This window comes from Chenopodium album, chromosome 6, assembly GCF_948465745.1.
Source record: "Chenopodium album chromosome 6, dcCheAlbu1.1, whole genome shotgun sequence".
In the NCBI taxonomy this organism is placed as follows: Eukaryota; Viridiplantae; Streptophyta; class Magnoliopsida; order Caryophyllales; family Amaranthaceae; genus Chenopodium; species Chenopodium album.
Window position 1 is genome coordinate 12,789,699 of NC_137839.1, and position 16,245 is coordinate 12,805,943.

General features: G+C 34.8%; 1 protein-coding gene across 1 annotated transcript; it reads left to right on the forward strand.

The window, feature by feature from the left end:
* The first annotated feature begins 7,214 nt into the window (after positions 1-7,214).
* Positions 7,215-14,484, forward strand: LOC145635869 (putative metal-nicotianamine transporter YSL7). Its single transcript, XM_081687243.1, has 7 exons — positions 7,215-7,718; positions 10,347-10,504; positions 10,888-10,985; positions 11,123-11,257; positions 11,421-11,610; positions 11,700-12,769; positions 13,696-14,484. The coding sequence occupies exons 1-7, from the start codon at positions 7,337-7,339 to the stop codon at positions 13,805-13,807; spliced, it is 2,145 nt and encodes a 714-aa protein (XP_081543369.1). The 5' UTR covers positions 7,215-7,336; the 3' UTR covers positions 13,808-14,484.
* Positions 14,485-16,245: the final 1,761 nt, after the last annotated feature.

Below are 16,245 nucleotides of genomic sequence, written 5' to 3' on the forward strand. Positions count from 1 at the left end.
AGAAGTCTTTGATTAGTTATATTTAATTGGTTGAAAGCATTTTCCACATCAAAGAGAGAAGAGGAGGAAGAGGAACCATCTACCCTAGATCGGGGAATGAAGGATGTACTCATACGACGGGGTATGGGTACATTCTCGCCACCACCGGCCATACCTCGTGGGAGTTAATCACTTGGCACTTGCCATGTGTCCCCCACCGAGTTATTAACCGCCGGATTTGGGAGAGTGCAATAATGCGCCCCATTGACCTTCCAACTATAGCGAAGATTTCGGCCCGGAATTTCACTAAGGAACTTCATATCACTAAGTGCCTTAAGATCAAGTAGGTTAGAACCTTGGACCGGGGTCATTTGGTCTAGAAAAGACCCAAACCCTAACTTCCTCGCAATAATTGAAATCATTCCCCCGCATCTAATCTCTCCACTCATCTCTCCACTTTCCCTTATTTCGATACATCTTTTGATGAACAAGTATCCCATGTTCACATACCCTTCCACATTTCCTTCGAATCTTGAAGCTAGAAAGAGGCATTTGATCTCCTCTTTAGTTAGATTTCCTAAGTCTTGTTTAGAAAAACAAGCATAGCTCATGATTCGCATAAAAATTCGAAGGACGGGGTGGATAATGTGGCTAGCATGGCTAGACCGGGTTGTGAAATTGGGATACCCCGCAATGGTATTCCACCACACTTGCTCCTCATAGCTTGAGAAGTAAGTACCATTGGGGTCATAGACTTGGTTGAGGGTGGGCCATTCGAAAATTTCGTTCAATCTCGTCAAAGTTAAGGTTTTTTTGACATTGAACATTCTAAATTTTATCTCACATTCCAATGGCTCATCCTCAAGGCTAATGCGTTTCATAGAAACCGATGAAAGGAATTCAAGAGTTAGGGAAGAAAAGGTTTCTTCCCCAAGGTCCAAGAAGTTTAGCCAACCGAAGTTTTTGGCTACTCTTCTAATTCCATCATCGACCCCTAGAAGTCGCATTGATTGCTGATGATAGAAACGGGTTGGAATAATCTTTCGTTTGGAAAGGTCATCGAAAGGCTTTTTAAATCGTTTATCGATTTTTAAAGTTGGTGGTGGGTTAGGGTTTTCTCGTTGTGAAGGGGATGAGGATGTTTGAGGTTCACTTGTTTTTCTTTTCTTAATCCCTCCAATGAATTTCTTCATTTTTAGTTTGGAAAAGGTTATTTAGGAAAATCACTCAACAACAAACAACTCCACACACACCCTTAACTTCAAACCCCCTTTAAAAATCCAAATGTACCTGTTCCACAACACAACCAACAATATATTCCAACACACAAATTCCCAACAACAATGTACTTCACTAATTTCACACAAATCACATTCACAAAATCACAATGTTTATGCAATTTTCAATCACAAATTCAACTACTCCAAAAATCATTCACAATTTTCTCTAACAATTCTCCATAAACAACAATAATTGTTCAATTCCAACCAATCATGCAATCAACTACACAATTTGTATGAAATAAACAATAATTTAGAAAATTTGAAAAAGAAAGTTGAGTAGAGAAGTGGATTATACCAAATAGAGTATGAAAATACTCTAAAATCCTCCAAGACTACCCAAATTTGCTACTCCTTCTTCAAGCTTTCACCTTTTTGCTCTTGTTCTTCAATGGAGATTTTGTGGGTTTTTGAATTTTTGACCAAATTTGTGAAATTTTGTGATTTTTAGAAAGAGAATTGGAAGGAGAGTAAGAATTTGTGAATTTTGAGTGAAAAAGTGAAGGTTTGATGATGATTTTGATGAGAGAAGGTAGAGAAAATGGGGTTTTTAGAGTGAGAAAGTAGTGGGTAAAGAGGAGAGAGAATATGAATGTGGGAAAATGAGAGGTGGGAGATGAAAGAGGGTAAAAAGGGATAAGGGGGAAATCCCCTTTTTTTACACGGCAGGGGAGGAGCGGGCGTGCAAGGTTCGAGGAGCGCCCGCTCCTGCTGTTAGAGGTCCTTACTGCCTCTATTTCGATAGTAGGAGCGGGCGTGCAGGGTGTTAGGAGCGCCCGCTCCTACTTCTTGGCATCGACTCTGCCTGTTTTCCAATTTTTTTTTTTTTTTTTTTTTTTTTCGAGAGCTAAATATAGGAGCGGGCGTGCAGGGTGTTAGGAGCGCCCGCTCCTAACATTTGCTGTAGAAACTGCCTCTTCTGAGTACAAAGGAGCGGGCGTGCATTCCTTCAGGAGCGCCTGCTCCTAAACTTGCTGGAGTTAGTTCCTGCCTTGTTTGCTGCTAGTAGGAGCGGGTGTGCACTCGGGTAGGAGCGCCCGCTCCTATCTTGAATTGTCGAATCTGCCTATTTCTGCTATCCTTTTGCAAATTTCCTACAACAAAAACAAAACACTAAACAAAACATTCAAAATGTTAAGTGTTAGTTTAAGCTCTTTCATCTCTCTCTCTTTTTTTTTTTTTTTTTTTTTTTTTTTTTTTTTTTTGAGTAAAAGCAAAAATACTCGGGTTGCCTCCCGGGAGCGCTTCTTTAACGTCACTAGTTTGACGCAAATTCGAAAAGTATCCTCAAGGTGGGATAAAGTTCGAAATCGAATTGTCACCATTGTTTTCATTGTTACAACTTGCCATCTTGGGCAAAACCAAATTGTTTTCTTGACTAACACCTACAACAAATTTATTTTCATCATTTTTCTTTGAATCCTTCTTCCTTTTTCTCTTTGACTTTCCCTTCCTCTTCTTCTTGGAAGCCTTGATGTCACCCTCTTCATCCTTGTGAGCGTCGGACTCACCATCTTCAAGCATAGTCTTGAGGCAAGCAAGCATGGCAATCACCTCATCAAACCTATCCAAACCTTGCTTTGACTCATGGACATTGAAAAGAGGGTTAGTAGCACAAAGCATTCTCAACATATGCAAATCATTATCACTAATAGCATCTAAGGTCATGCAATCTTTCATGGGGGAAGGACATCCTCTCTTAGGGTCAATAGTAAGACAAAATTCATCATCACCCACATTTAATGTGAGTTTTCCTTCCCTTACATCAATGATTGCACCACCCGTTGCTAAGAAAGGTCGACCTAGGATAATAGGGGTGAGGGCATCTTCCGTCATTCCTAGCACAATAAAATCAACCGGAATGGTGAAATTACCTACCTTGAGAGGAACATCCTCAACCTTACCCTTAGGGAATTTGGTGGATCCATCGGCAAGTTGAAGAGTGACATTAGTGGGTACCAAACCACCTATACCAAGCTTCTCATAAACCGAAAAAGGCATCAAACTCACACTAGCTCCTAGATCACATATGGCATTCTCAAAGGAAATGTTCTTAATAGAGCAAGGAATAGAGAAACTTCCGGGATCTTTTAGTTTAGTGGGATAGTGGTTTTTGATAATTGCACTACAATTTTCGGTTAAGCTCACCGTGGTGGACTTACTCATGACAACCATCTCATCCTCACATTGTTTTTCTTCTCTAACCTCCTCATTCTCACTCTGTTTTTGCAAGCTCATGGGTGGAGTTTCATCTATGCTAGTCCCACATCTAGTCATGATTGCCTTACAATGTTCTTCTTGACTAGGAGAAGAGGTGCTAGAATTGTTACTTTTAAGTGCATTAACTAATTGAGTTAATTGAGTTTCTAGCATCTTATTGTGGACTTGCACTTGCTTGATAGACTCCTCTAAGTCATTGGTTTTCTTGGTTTGAGCATTAACAAATTTTTCCATTGTTGTTTCTAGACTTGACTTAGGAGGGGGAGCTTGAAGTTGGAGAGGAGGTTGAGGGATAGGAGCAAGGGTAGGTGATGTATCCATTTTATATAGTATTTTACCCCCGTCCCTTGGTCATAATTAGTAGTGTTTTTGGCTCTTTAGAGCCACTTTTATTACTAATTGGTGTTTTCTAGTGTTTTCGTAGATTTGGTTGACTTTTGCAGGGATTTATGCTTTTGGAGTATTTTCCCGGGATATTTAGGAGCAATCACGAGCACTGGAGAAGCACGACCAGATTTTATAGCCCAGGGCCGGTTGGAGCCATCGAACCGGTGATTAAGGGCTCGGTAGAGGTGATACCGGGGCGTTTGGACCGAGTATTCAAGACCCAAAGAGGAAACCCAGATTGGCCTGAAGAATTGGAGCCCAATTGAACTCCAAATATTGGCCCAAATGATCCGCCCGGCCAAAAAGGCTGGCGCCCGGAGGCGCGCCCGGCCGGGCGGGAGGAGCGCCCGGTGACGCGCCCGGCCGGGCGCGAGATTGTTATTAGAGGTGAAAAAAGGCGCGCCCGATCGGGCGGTGCCTCGCCCGATCGGGCGCGTGTTTATTTAGGAAACAATTAGAGTCGTTTTAATTTGTTTTAGTTTAGGATTTTTGTACGGAGTATAAATACTCCTCCGTAATACGATTTTAGTACGACTTCTTCTTCTCTTAATCCTTTCTCTTAGACTTTCTCTCTCTACTTAGTTTTCTCTCTCTTAATCTCTCTCTAAACCTTTGTTCTTATTTCTTTGATTAATTCCAGATTTACTTTGGTGACGATTTCTCTTCCCTTAATCTTAGTTATTTATTTTATTCCTTTGATCATGATTTATTTTATTGCTTTGCTTAGTTTATATTTAATTATGTGTGAGTAGTTTAATTTCTAGGGTTTATGGGGATCTAATAAATAATATGAAGGGGTAATTTATTGTTGTTAATTATCAATGCTAGATTAATTTCCTATTGATTGATTTAATGCTCTGTGACTAGATTAAGCCTATCTTTTATGCATGAGTTTGACAATATTGATTCAAGAATCGAGAGATGAGAATTAATGTTTAGGTCTAGTTTCAATAGGCAAGTTAATTTATAAATGGTTAAGTCAAGATTCGAGAGATGAGATTTAATACCGATAAATTAATTGTGTGATTGTAATAAGTAGCGAGAGCCCTTTACAATCTGGTTAATTGATGCATTGATGATTGACTATTATTGATTGTTGGTATTGCATGATGATTTCTTATTGGATTGTTTTAATGTTTTACAATTGCGGCTTGTAAAAGTATAGCAATATTAAATTGATGAATCGAGCAGATGTTAATTTGATATTAAAGGCTATTTTCAATAAGAACTTAGATCTAGTAAATTGCGAGAGCCTGTTAGGTCTATGTTGGTTAATAAATTGCGAGAGCCTGTTAATCATGTTATTTATGCAATGTCAATGACTGATTACCCTATTTTGCCCCGGAGTATTATTTATTGGTGAACCTATGCCCTAGATCCTTTTATATATTATTTTCTCCCTTTTCCTACTCTTTTTAGTTTAGTTTCATATTCAACTTTTAATATTGGTTACTTAAATAATTTAGATTATAATATTTAATTAGGAGTAAAAAGACTTGTTTCCCTGTGGAGATCGACCCTACTTCCCTATCTACTTTAGTTAGTGAATTAGGTAATTATTTTTGATTAGGGGATACGACTTTACCCTGTCAGTAGGTCTATTTCCTCCATTAAAACCGGGTGGGTTATGATTAGACGAATATTAACCTCTTTGGTGATACCTATTGTTATTTTGTTGATTAACTTGGTTGTTTGACACATAGTTACCATTACCTTGGTTCCTATAGTTTCCTTGATTATTTTGAACATTCCTTTGGCCACTATATTGACCTTGACCATTTCCTTGGGTTTGACCCCCTTTCCAATTCAACCAAAGTTTGGGTGATGTTTCCATCCCTCATTGTAGGTGTTGGAATAAGGGTCATACCTAGGATTGGTTTGACCATTGTTGATTGCATTTACTTGTTCCATGGAAGGGGAAGGGGAGCATGAATCATTTAACAAATAGCATTCCGAAGTCACATGATCATCACTTCCACAAGCATCACAAGACATCATTTGTATTGACATGTTATCGTTTAAAGAACTAGATGCATGCAAATTTTGGCGTGGGGAAGGGGATAGAGAAGAGGATTGCAATTGATCAAACTTAGAAGATAAAGCATCTAATTTTGAATTAATCATGTTTATAGCATTTACCTCATACTTCAAATTATCAACTCAAAACAATTAAAATTAAATATTAAGAGCAAGAGATAGAGGAAATAGATTACTTAAAATGCTTCAAAGTTGAGAAATTGTTGAATTCAAGAGAACAATCTTCAATTAATCTACTACAATGATTGAGTTGAGAAGTTCTAAGCTAATTAATGAGGGTTGAGAGAAACTAAGGACCTAAGAAAACTAAAAGGGGAAGAAGATCATCCAGAAAACTGAAGCCAAGGGTCGTATTTATACACCCCGAAATAACATTGTAAGATCCGCCCAAAAAGTCGGGTCTGCATGTAGGAGCGCCCGCTCCTACATAGAGGAGCGCCCGCTCCTCAGGCTGGAGCGCCCTCTCCTGGCTCTTGCGCGCCCTCTCCTCCTGCAGCAATTTGAGGCAGTTTGTAGGAAAACAGGGAGGAGCGCCCGCTCCTATATAGGTGCACGCCCGGGGAGGCAGAATATGGCAGTTCAGGTAGGAGCGCCCGCCCGCTCCTGCTTTCCTTTGCTTCCAAAGAGTATTTCTTCATGCTTATGCTATTTAGCCCATTTTTCATCGTACCTACAAGCACGAGCACACACATAAAAAGAAACGGGGAAGCCAAAAGATGCAAATTAGCACAAGAGGAGTTAGAAAAAGGGATTAGAGTAGGGGAAAGAGTACTAAATTGTGTTTAGAAAGCCATGATAAGTGGACAAATAAAACACTTATCAAATAGAAATCACAATTATGAATTATTTGATAAATTTGATTGTATATCACTTTCAAAAAAAAAAAAAATGAAGATTTGAAGGTGAAGTTGTAATTGTAAATATGCTTTTTTTTTGTTTTTTTTTTTTTTCAATTTTTGGACTGTATAACTAAGAAATTTGGATTTCCAGGTTGTAAAACTTATAAGTATTAAGCATAGTCCGTACAATTTTTGTATGATTAAAAGGTTAATTTATTTATAGAATGTACGTCACCTTTAGTCCGTCCTCCTAGGTGGAAAATCCTGGCAAGTATTCAAAATTAAATGTGTACATTAAATTACGTAGAAACTAATGCATAAACAACAAATAATGGGAGACTTTGGGGTAATTAATAAGTTCACACCATTGGCTTTACTTGGCCTAGTAGCAAGCTGTCAACAGTCAAAGAATACATACATAGAAATGAATCAAATGTATCAAAAACTCCCATATTAAAATAGGACCTAAATGATTTCATTTGATTTGATTCACTATTAATAGATACTCTATTACAACTTCATACATACATACATTGTCTCATTTCCCATTCTCAAAACAAATAAACAACCTTAATCCCTTAAACCCTTACAATAATGGATCCTGATAGAGAAAACAAATCAGCTGTAACGACGTTCGAAATCGACAATTCGACAACAAACACAACCCTAATAACCTCCGTAGAGAAGACTTTCGAAGGAACCGTGGTACCACCATGGAAACAACAGCTAACGATTCGAGCATTCGTCGTAAGCTTCGTGTTGAGCATTCTTTTTACATTCATTGTAATGAAACTCAACCTTACAACCGGGATTATACCATCGTTGAATGTTTCGGCTGGATTGTTGGGTTTCTTCTTTGTTAAGACGTGGACAAAGTTGCTTGAGAAATCTGGTTATCTTAAACAACCTTTTACTCGTCAAGAGAATACTGTTATTCAGACTTGTGTTGTTGCATCCTCCGGTATCGCCTTTTCTGGTGAGTTCTTCAATTTTTACCGGCGTAAATTGTTCTTGAGTAATTCTGATTTTTATTGGTTTGATATTAATTAATTACGTTTGTTAACTTAATGGCTGATTGGTTTGATGCAATTTCTCAATTAGTCCTTAATTCTTTTTTAATTATGTATAAATTTCAATTCAAATGGTATCTAATAATTTAGTGATAATTATGTACAAAGATTGTTTTAGTAGAAATTCATCATTGATTGATGAGCGCGTTTTCTGTGTGATTGGGTACTTATTTTATTAATCGGTCGGACAGGGATTACTTATTCAAGAGTTAGGCTCCGTTCACTTCACCTTATTTTTGCTGAACAGAAATTATTTTTAGTGAACTAAAATTATTATTTTTGAAACAGAACTAAAAAGCTTAAATTATTTTTACTAAACTGAAATTATTTTTGCTGAACTGAAATTATTTTTGTTGAATCTCTATTATATTTCTTCTTTACATTTACTGATTTTTACTGAACTGAAATTATTTTTACTGAACAAAAATTATTTTTGTTGAACTGAGATTATTTTTACTGAATATTATATTTTTAAAGTGAAGTGAACAGACCTTAATCGATCAGAGATTAATTGATCAACCACATATAAAAATTTGTATTGGTCTTTAATTAGTCTCCTTTTGAATATTAATTTTTAATAATTTTTCAATATTTATGGAGGGAACATATAATAAGAAAAATTAAAATTAATATCAAGAAGGATTATTTATGTTTTGAAATAATGTTCATTTTTTGTGTGGTTTGCTGAGATAACTGATCCTATGATATGACGGGTCAACTCATCAAGAATACTCTTTGTAAAGACCAAAGAGAATGATTTTTGTAGTTAATTTCTTATATTAACGATTGAGAATGTATGAAGGGAAAATATTAGGGGCCATAAACCTCAAAATGTCCCCAAATATTGAACATTACACCTAAGTATGGTCAAATACATTTTGTTCAACATTGTACACCAAGAAATCAATTAATGCGTTCAAACAAGGATTGAAGGACATTTTCTATGAATTTAAAACATGAGTTGAAGATTAATCTACTTCATTTTGTATGGATTTTAATTTGTAACGTATGGACTATGGAGTGTTTGGGAGTCTTGTGTTTGTTGGAATTTTCCAAAATTGACTATTACACTCACATAACTACATAAGGACTTGGATTAAGTTTTGTTGTCATACCTTATTGTGCCATTAATGACACCGCGTGATTTAGGTGTTTCCATCATAAGAAGGATCATCGCGTACTCATTTTCCTCTTTTAAATGAGTATCAAATCTTTTTTCAATTTAAGTATAGTAAATTTCTATTTAGAAATAATTTGATTTCGTACAGAATAAGCAATTCCATATGGAGTTTTTGGTTTTAGCCATGTACAGTGCACCATTTGTTGTATTTTCCAATTATTTACTCATGTTTGATTATGGGCATATATTTTCTTATTGCCAAAATAAGCAATTTGTTGGGGACTTTCAAACCTTGAGTTTAAAATTTTACGTATTAAAGTGTAATTAAAGTTTTTGTTTTTGTAAATTGGAAGTAAGTTTTTCAATTACTTTCATCTAAACCGGGTTTGCTTTGATATAACTCATTAACACCCTAAAATACAAGAGTTAAGCTTATCTTACAGCTTTTGCTCTCTTAAAAGAATATTGAAATTACCAAAAAAAAAAAAAAAAAAACAAAAACGTGTACCAAAATTATTCTTTCTAATTGGATTTCAGTATTTCACAGTTCACAGTTGTTTTCCATTGTATAATGATACGCCAATAAATTTGAGATGGTATGCAACTATGTCATCAGTCAATTAAAGAGATTTTTAATATACCAAACCAAACCACAAAAAAAAATTAAAAAAAATTAAAAAAAAATAAAAATTAAAAAATTAAAAAAAAAAATTAAAAAAATAAAATAAATAAATAACTAAAGTAGATTATTAAATAGTTTTAGTAGGAAAAATGTGGAATGAATTACATATGCAAATAAACAATAATTGATTTCATTTTGTTTTTATTTTTTTGTTAAGAGGCTATAGCCAAGCTGAATATATTGAACTAGAAGTAGCAACAAATGTGAAATCGACCAGCAAGTATGGAATCCAAATCTTCTATGACATGATTTATTTCACTTATGTAATCATGTATTATTACAATTTGGATAATTACGACGGAACATAATAATTATATCAACCAATAAACCAATTAGAAAAATAAAGTAACACACTGGACGTGCACACGAACATGGCTCTAAGTTATGTAGCCTCACAAAGTCAGTGTAGAATTATTATGTAACACTTCCAAACAACGTATATTAGCGTCTCACTTTGACAATAATAGTGTAACGATCTATAATGTTACTCTTATAGTCTTATTGACCTATAGTTTTGGGATGAACTCTTACTTGATCTGGTGGAATGAACTCTCTCTCAACTTGCTTGTGTCGAGGGGTTGAACTCTATTAGACTAGTCATTATACTGGTGTTACACTATATTAGACTAGTCATTGTACAATTAGATTGATTATGCATCAATGATTTCGCCTTTTACTTGTATGTGTAAATTAAACTATGTAATCAAGGAATAAATTATTGATATTGAGCAGGAGGTGCGGCAAGTTACGTTCTTGGGATGAGTGATAGAATTGCAAAGTTGGGAGATGGCTCTTTACATGACACCAAGAATCCTTCTCTTGGATGGATGATTGGCTTCATCTTTATTGTTAGCTTTATTGGACTTCTTTCTGTTGTTCCCCTTCGTAAGGTACGTATTCAATTTTATTAACGAACACTTTGTTTGAATAGAAGTAAATGGACCAAAAGAGGGGAAGGAGGAGAGCTGAGTTCCTTTGTTTGGTTAAAGAGGAGGGAGAGCGAGGAGGGAGAAGTTCCTTGAATTCCCTCCCTCGCTCTCTAGTAGATACCATCCCTTCAAAATTGGAGTGATTTGGAGGGAAATCAGAGCTCCATATTTCCTATCCTATCTCTTTCCCTTTTAAAATACGTTTATTTATTTCATTAAAAGTATATTTATTTTTTGACGGATTTATAAAAAAAGAATGGAGTCAATACTTGATTTAATTCGTGATTGTATCGTATCATATTGCACATAATAATCTATATATGCTTTAAAACATGGATGCTTAGATTATGATTATCGACTACAAACTCATTTACCCAAGTGGGACTGCTACTGCTCATCTCATCAATAGCTTTCACACTCCAGAAGGTGCCATTATAGCCAAGTAAGCTTTACATTCTTATTAGCTTGAATACTTGATTCCATTGTAATTCATTAATGGGGTGAATCGAATCGAATCGAGTCGAGTCATTCTGATATTGGCTAACATTTGTTCTTTAACTTGTTATTTTTTAACTATAGGAAAAAGGTGAAGATTTTAGGCAAATTCTTCTCTTTCAGCTTCTTGTGGGGTTTTTTCCAATGGTTCTTTGCAGGAGGTGATGATTGCGGATTTGTGAATTTCCCAACTTTTGGCCTAAAAGCCTATGATCAAAAGTATGTGTTACATGAAAATCTTCTACTATTTATTTAGTTTTCATGCTAAACTGATAAATGTCATGTTTACTAGCCTCCCTTACAGCTATTATACATACCTTACATGAACAGATCAATTTAGTTTTGAGAGAAGACCGTCCTAACTACAATGTATGTACTGCAGGTTTTACTTCGATTTTTCTGCAACGTATGTTGGTGTGGGTATGATATGCCCTTACATTGTTAACATATCTTTGCTACTGGGAGCAATTATATCATATGGTATCATGTGGCCTCTTATAGCGAAACAAAAAGGACATTGGTTCGACGACACCCTTGCAGACACCAGCCTTCATGGCTTGCAGGGCTACAAGGTATAAAGTTTATGTTTGATTATTGTATTTTCAATGAGAATTGATGATAAACAAAAAATAATTTATAATATCTAATCTTTTGATTGCAGATTTTTATTGCAATAGCCATAATTTTGGCTGATGGACTATACAATTTTGTTAAAATCTTCTATAGATCAATGTCAGGCTTGTACAAGCAGTACAAGGCAAAGAACTCCGGCGCAATCCTCCCCTCTAACGAACATAAGACCCCTGAAGTCTCCCCTGAATCATTCGATGACCAACGAAGAACTCAATATTTCCTCAAGGACAGCATCCCAAATTGGTTTGCAGCAGCTGGTTACGTCGCCATTGCTATAATTGCCATGAGTGCACTTCCAAAGATCATCCATCCACTCAAGTGGTACCATATCTTAGTCATGTACATTGTTGCACCAATTTTAGCTTTTTGTAACGCATATGGTTGTGGCCTAACTGACTGGTCCTTGGCATCTACTTACGGAAAGTTAGCAATCTTCACGATTGGTGGATGGGCCGGTGCTTCTCATGGTGGGATTGTTGCAGGGCTCGCGGCCTGTGGTGTTATGATGAATATCGTCTCAACAGCATCAGACCTTACACAAGACTTTAAAACAGGTTACATGACACTAGCCTCACCTCGATCAATGTTTGTGAGCCAAATAGCAGGGACTGCAATGGGCTGTATCATATCACCGTGTGTCTTCTGGATTTTCTACATGGCTTACCCTGATCTTGGATTGCCAAAGACCACATATCCGGCACCATTTGCATCCTTATATCGAAACATAGCTCTTCTTGGAGTTGAAGGAGTGAGTTCGTTGCCTAAACATTGTCTCTTGCTATGCATAATATTTTTCGTTGTTGCAATTGTTATAAATGGACTAAAAGACGTGGTAGGTGAGAAATACTCGAAGTTTATACCAATTCCGATGGCCATGGCTATACCATTCTACATTGGAGGCTACTTTGCTATTGACATGTGTGTTGGTAGCTTGATACTCTTCGTGTGGGAGTACAACAATAAGGCTAAGGCTGATATGTTCGCGCCTGCAGTTGCTTCCGGGTTGATTTGTGGTGATGGTATATGGAGTTTGCCTAGTGCAATACTTGCTTTGGCTGGTGTAAATCCTCCACTCTGCATGAAGTTCGAATCTAGCAAATCTAGCTAAGTTGGAAGAAATCAAGCTAATGATATGAACATAGACTATTAGTGTGTGGATTTAATTTCCTAGTGACGCAAAAATTGTATATTTGGGTTGCTATTTTATTGTTAATGCATGAATCCAGTACAATTCAACAATATCGTCCCTACTTTTTCTTCCCTATATTAATAAAGATCGATCATAGGTGAATTTTCATACAATTTTGTAAGAAACATGTGAAAAGGGAGAAAATTAGAGCCTAAAAAAAAATTGCTAATTTTACAGCAGTTACAAGGTAAAGATACTATGTAGAAGCTTAAATATGAAATTCATACAATAAAAATACTTTTAGCATAGATCCATATTGGCCAACTACAACATAAAGTTAAAGATACAACTAGAAATAAGGGTAAATTTATAGCTATATCTCCACAGTTTTTATCATTATTGGCGTTCAAACCATTAAACACTTGGAAACCCTTAAAAAGCTAGTAGTTAGCTACACAAGCACCACTTTAAAGTAGAATAAAATTACTATCACAGATATCTGATCCCTCTCCTCAGCTTCAATGCAACATAAGCCAGGTAATTCTTACGAGGTAAGTTTGAACCAGCTGCTGTGCTAAGCAACCGCGATGCTGGGACAGATGGACATAAGTTTAGAACTTCCCTTGAAGTGAGCCTAGCGAGCAAAGGATCCCAGTGGGCCTGACAACGCACAAGCTTTCAATTATGCATGACCAACAAAAGAAAAATGTAAAGGAAATTTGCAGAGGAGTTTTCCTCAAGACTTGACAGTTGACAACCATTTTTTTTTTTTTCGAATGTATGATTATCTATATTAGCATTTCACACAACAGTTAAGGGTTGGCAAAACAATCAGGCGGATCGATTTTGGGTCTGGTGATCTCAAGTTCAGGTGACTTTTGGTTTTAGCCATGACCCAGAATACTCGTCACAGTTCCTTTGTTGGTTGGATTAAGGGTGCATTCTCTATTTTGATTTTTGGCAAATTTATAGTGTTCAGATTTAATGTAAAAGTTCAAAAAGCATAATCTAATAGATAAAACATAAATGATAGTAATACTAGTAATAATCTATATCTATACTTAGTATTTAAAAACTCTAACCATGATACACACATGTCTTCATCCTATGTTCACTTCTCCAATCCAATGTGTCAAGTGTTCACTATTCTAATTCAATGTGCCACATGTTCACTATTCCAATCAAATGTGCCACATGTTCAATATTATTCTCTTTTCAATTCATATATTCATTTATTTATATATATATTCATATTAGTATTAAAAGGATTAAGAATTAAAAGTTAAAAATAAATAATATTAATACTACATTTTTTTTAAAACCAATAATAATAACAATACATAATAATATTAATATTATTATTTTTTGATACTACATTTTTTTAAAAACCAATAATAATAATAATAATAATAATAATAATAATAATAATAATAATAATAATAATAATAATACTAGTAATAACTTAGTATTTAAAAACTCTAACCATGATACACACATGTCTTCATTCTATGTTCACTTCTCCAATCCAATGTGTCAAGTGTTCGCTATTCTAATTCAATGTGCCACATGTTCACTATTCCAATCAAATGTGCCACATGTTCAATATTATTCTCTTTTCAATTCATATATTCATTTATTTATATATATATATTCATATTAGTATTAAAAGGATTAAGAATTAAAAGTTAAAAATAAATAATATTAATATTACATTTTTTTTAAAACCAATAATAATAACAATACATAATAATATTAATATTATTATTTTTTGATACTACATTTTTTTTAAAAACCAATAATAATAATAATAATAATACTAGTAATAACAATACATAAAAATATTAATCTTGTCGCACTAAAGCACCTTCCATATTCCATATTACAATCAATAATAATATGACCTTCCAGGCTTCCACCTGTTCAAGTTAGAATCATTTCCCTTTTTTATTTTTAAAATTTTTTATTTTGGTTTGAGACACATAATCAATTAATCATCTTCTACCTTTATTACCTTTTTATTACACATTAATGATTTATAATATGGAGTATCTGCAAACCCACAACTCTTCCTCTTCATAATCCCCTAGCTGCTGATCAATGTTCATCGGCAAATTGTACCCATAACTCTTCCTCTTCATCTCCCCTCTTCAATTCCCACAAATTAAATTTCTTAAATTATCATGTTTTCGGTTACAAATTTTGCCCACAATTATAATAATGGTAATGATGATTTTTGGGTATTTATTCACTAATCTCTCAATGCAATATTAACTCTCTACAACATAGTACCTCCATCATCAAATCTATATGCAGAAATACCTTCACATTTGGTGAGTTTCTATCATCTTGTGGTTTTTTTTTTTTTTTAAATAATTATTCTTATTATTCTGATTTTGTTGATTTGTTGAATTTATATATGACAACCTGCAATTAACAAGATTTATAAATTGTTGTTTGATTTTGTAGAGAGCTAGATGCAAATTGAAGGTTGTTGCAAGAGGTAAATCTCTTTGGCTACTTTAATCTACTATTTGGTCTAAGCTTCAACATATTTGGGGAATCAACATTTTTGGGGAATCAACATTGTGTAGTTGCATTAGCTTATCTGAATTTGGTTTGTTTTTCCTTCTCCGTATGTTACTTTCATAATCTATATTCCCAATAGATGTCGGTTTCGGCATAATTTGATTGATAGTGAGTCATAATTAATACGATTCAGGTTATAGTTTATCATGAGTTGTCCAACAATGACCAACCAAAGTATCCTTTCAATCTAAGTGTATAGCTGCAAAATTACGGCTTAACACCCACAATTAGTTGATGTAATATAAGATTGAAAAAAGAAAAACCCCACAAATTAAAGGAAAGGGCCTAATTATTGAATTGAAAACATGTGAAAAAATTATTAGATGAAAGTCAAGAACAATAAAAGGATTACCTTGATGAAAGAGGGAGATTAGATTAAGGAATTGAAAGTGTTAGTCCATGATACTATGAATTCTCTTTTCAGAATCATTATATTATTGAACTTTTGAGATTATATTGCTTTTGCTATTTTTTTTTTCACTTTCTCCTCTGTGAAATAAGTATGTGATACTCTTATTAAGAAATCTTCAATTTAGCAATATTGTACCCTACTCAGTAATTGTTGGTGTGTGATGCATAATCATGGAAATGGTATTTTTGAATTATTAAAGTTTCTTGGTTTAAAAAAGCCCCTTACTCATACCAATATTACTAATTCACAGGAAAGACGACAGCAACCCAGAAATAGAAGAGAGTCAACAGCAAAAATAGCAAAAAGAAAACAGAAATGCTGATGCTACACGACAAAGAATGACATCTCATTCTCATCTATCCCATGTAACCATAGTCACTTCAGACATATATTAAATAATAATATGATCTACAATTTAATGTAATATAGAGTGTTAATTTTATTTCC

What these genes read in the sequence shown, in the direction of transcription:
- LOC145635869 (XM_081687243.1), top strand. Translation starts at nt 7,337, where the DNA reads ATGGATCCTGATAGAGAAAACAAATCAGCTGTAACGACGTTCGAAATC. An exon ending in CTCCGGTATCGCCTTTTCTG is followed by an intron (nt 7,719 to 10,346) that starts GTGAGTTCTTCA and finishes GATATTGAGCAG; the next exon opens with GAGGTGCGGCAAGTTACGTT. An exon ending in CTAAAAGCCTATGATCAAAA is followed by an intron (nt 11,258 to 11,420) that starts GTATGTGTTACA and finishes TATGTACTGCAG; the next exon opens with GTTTTACTTCGATTTTTCTG.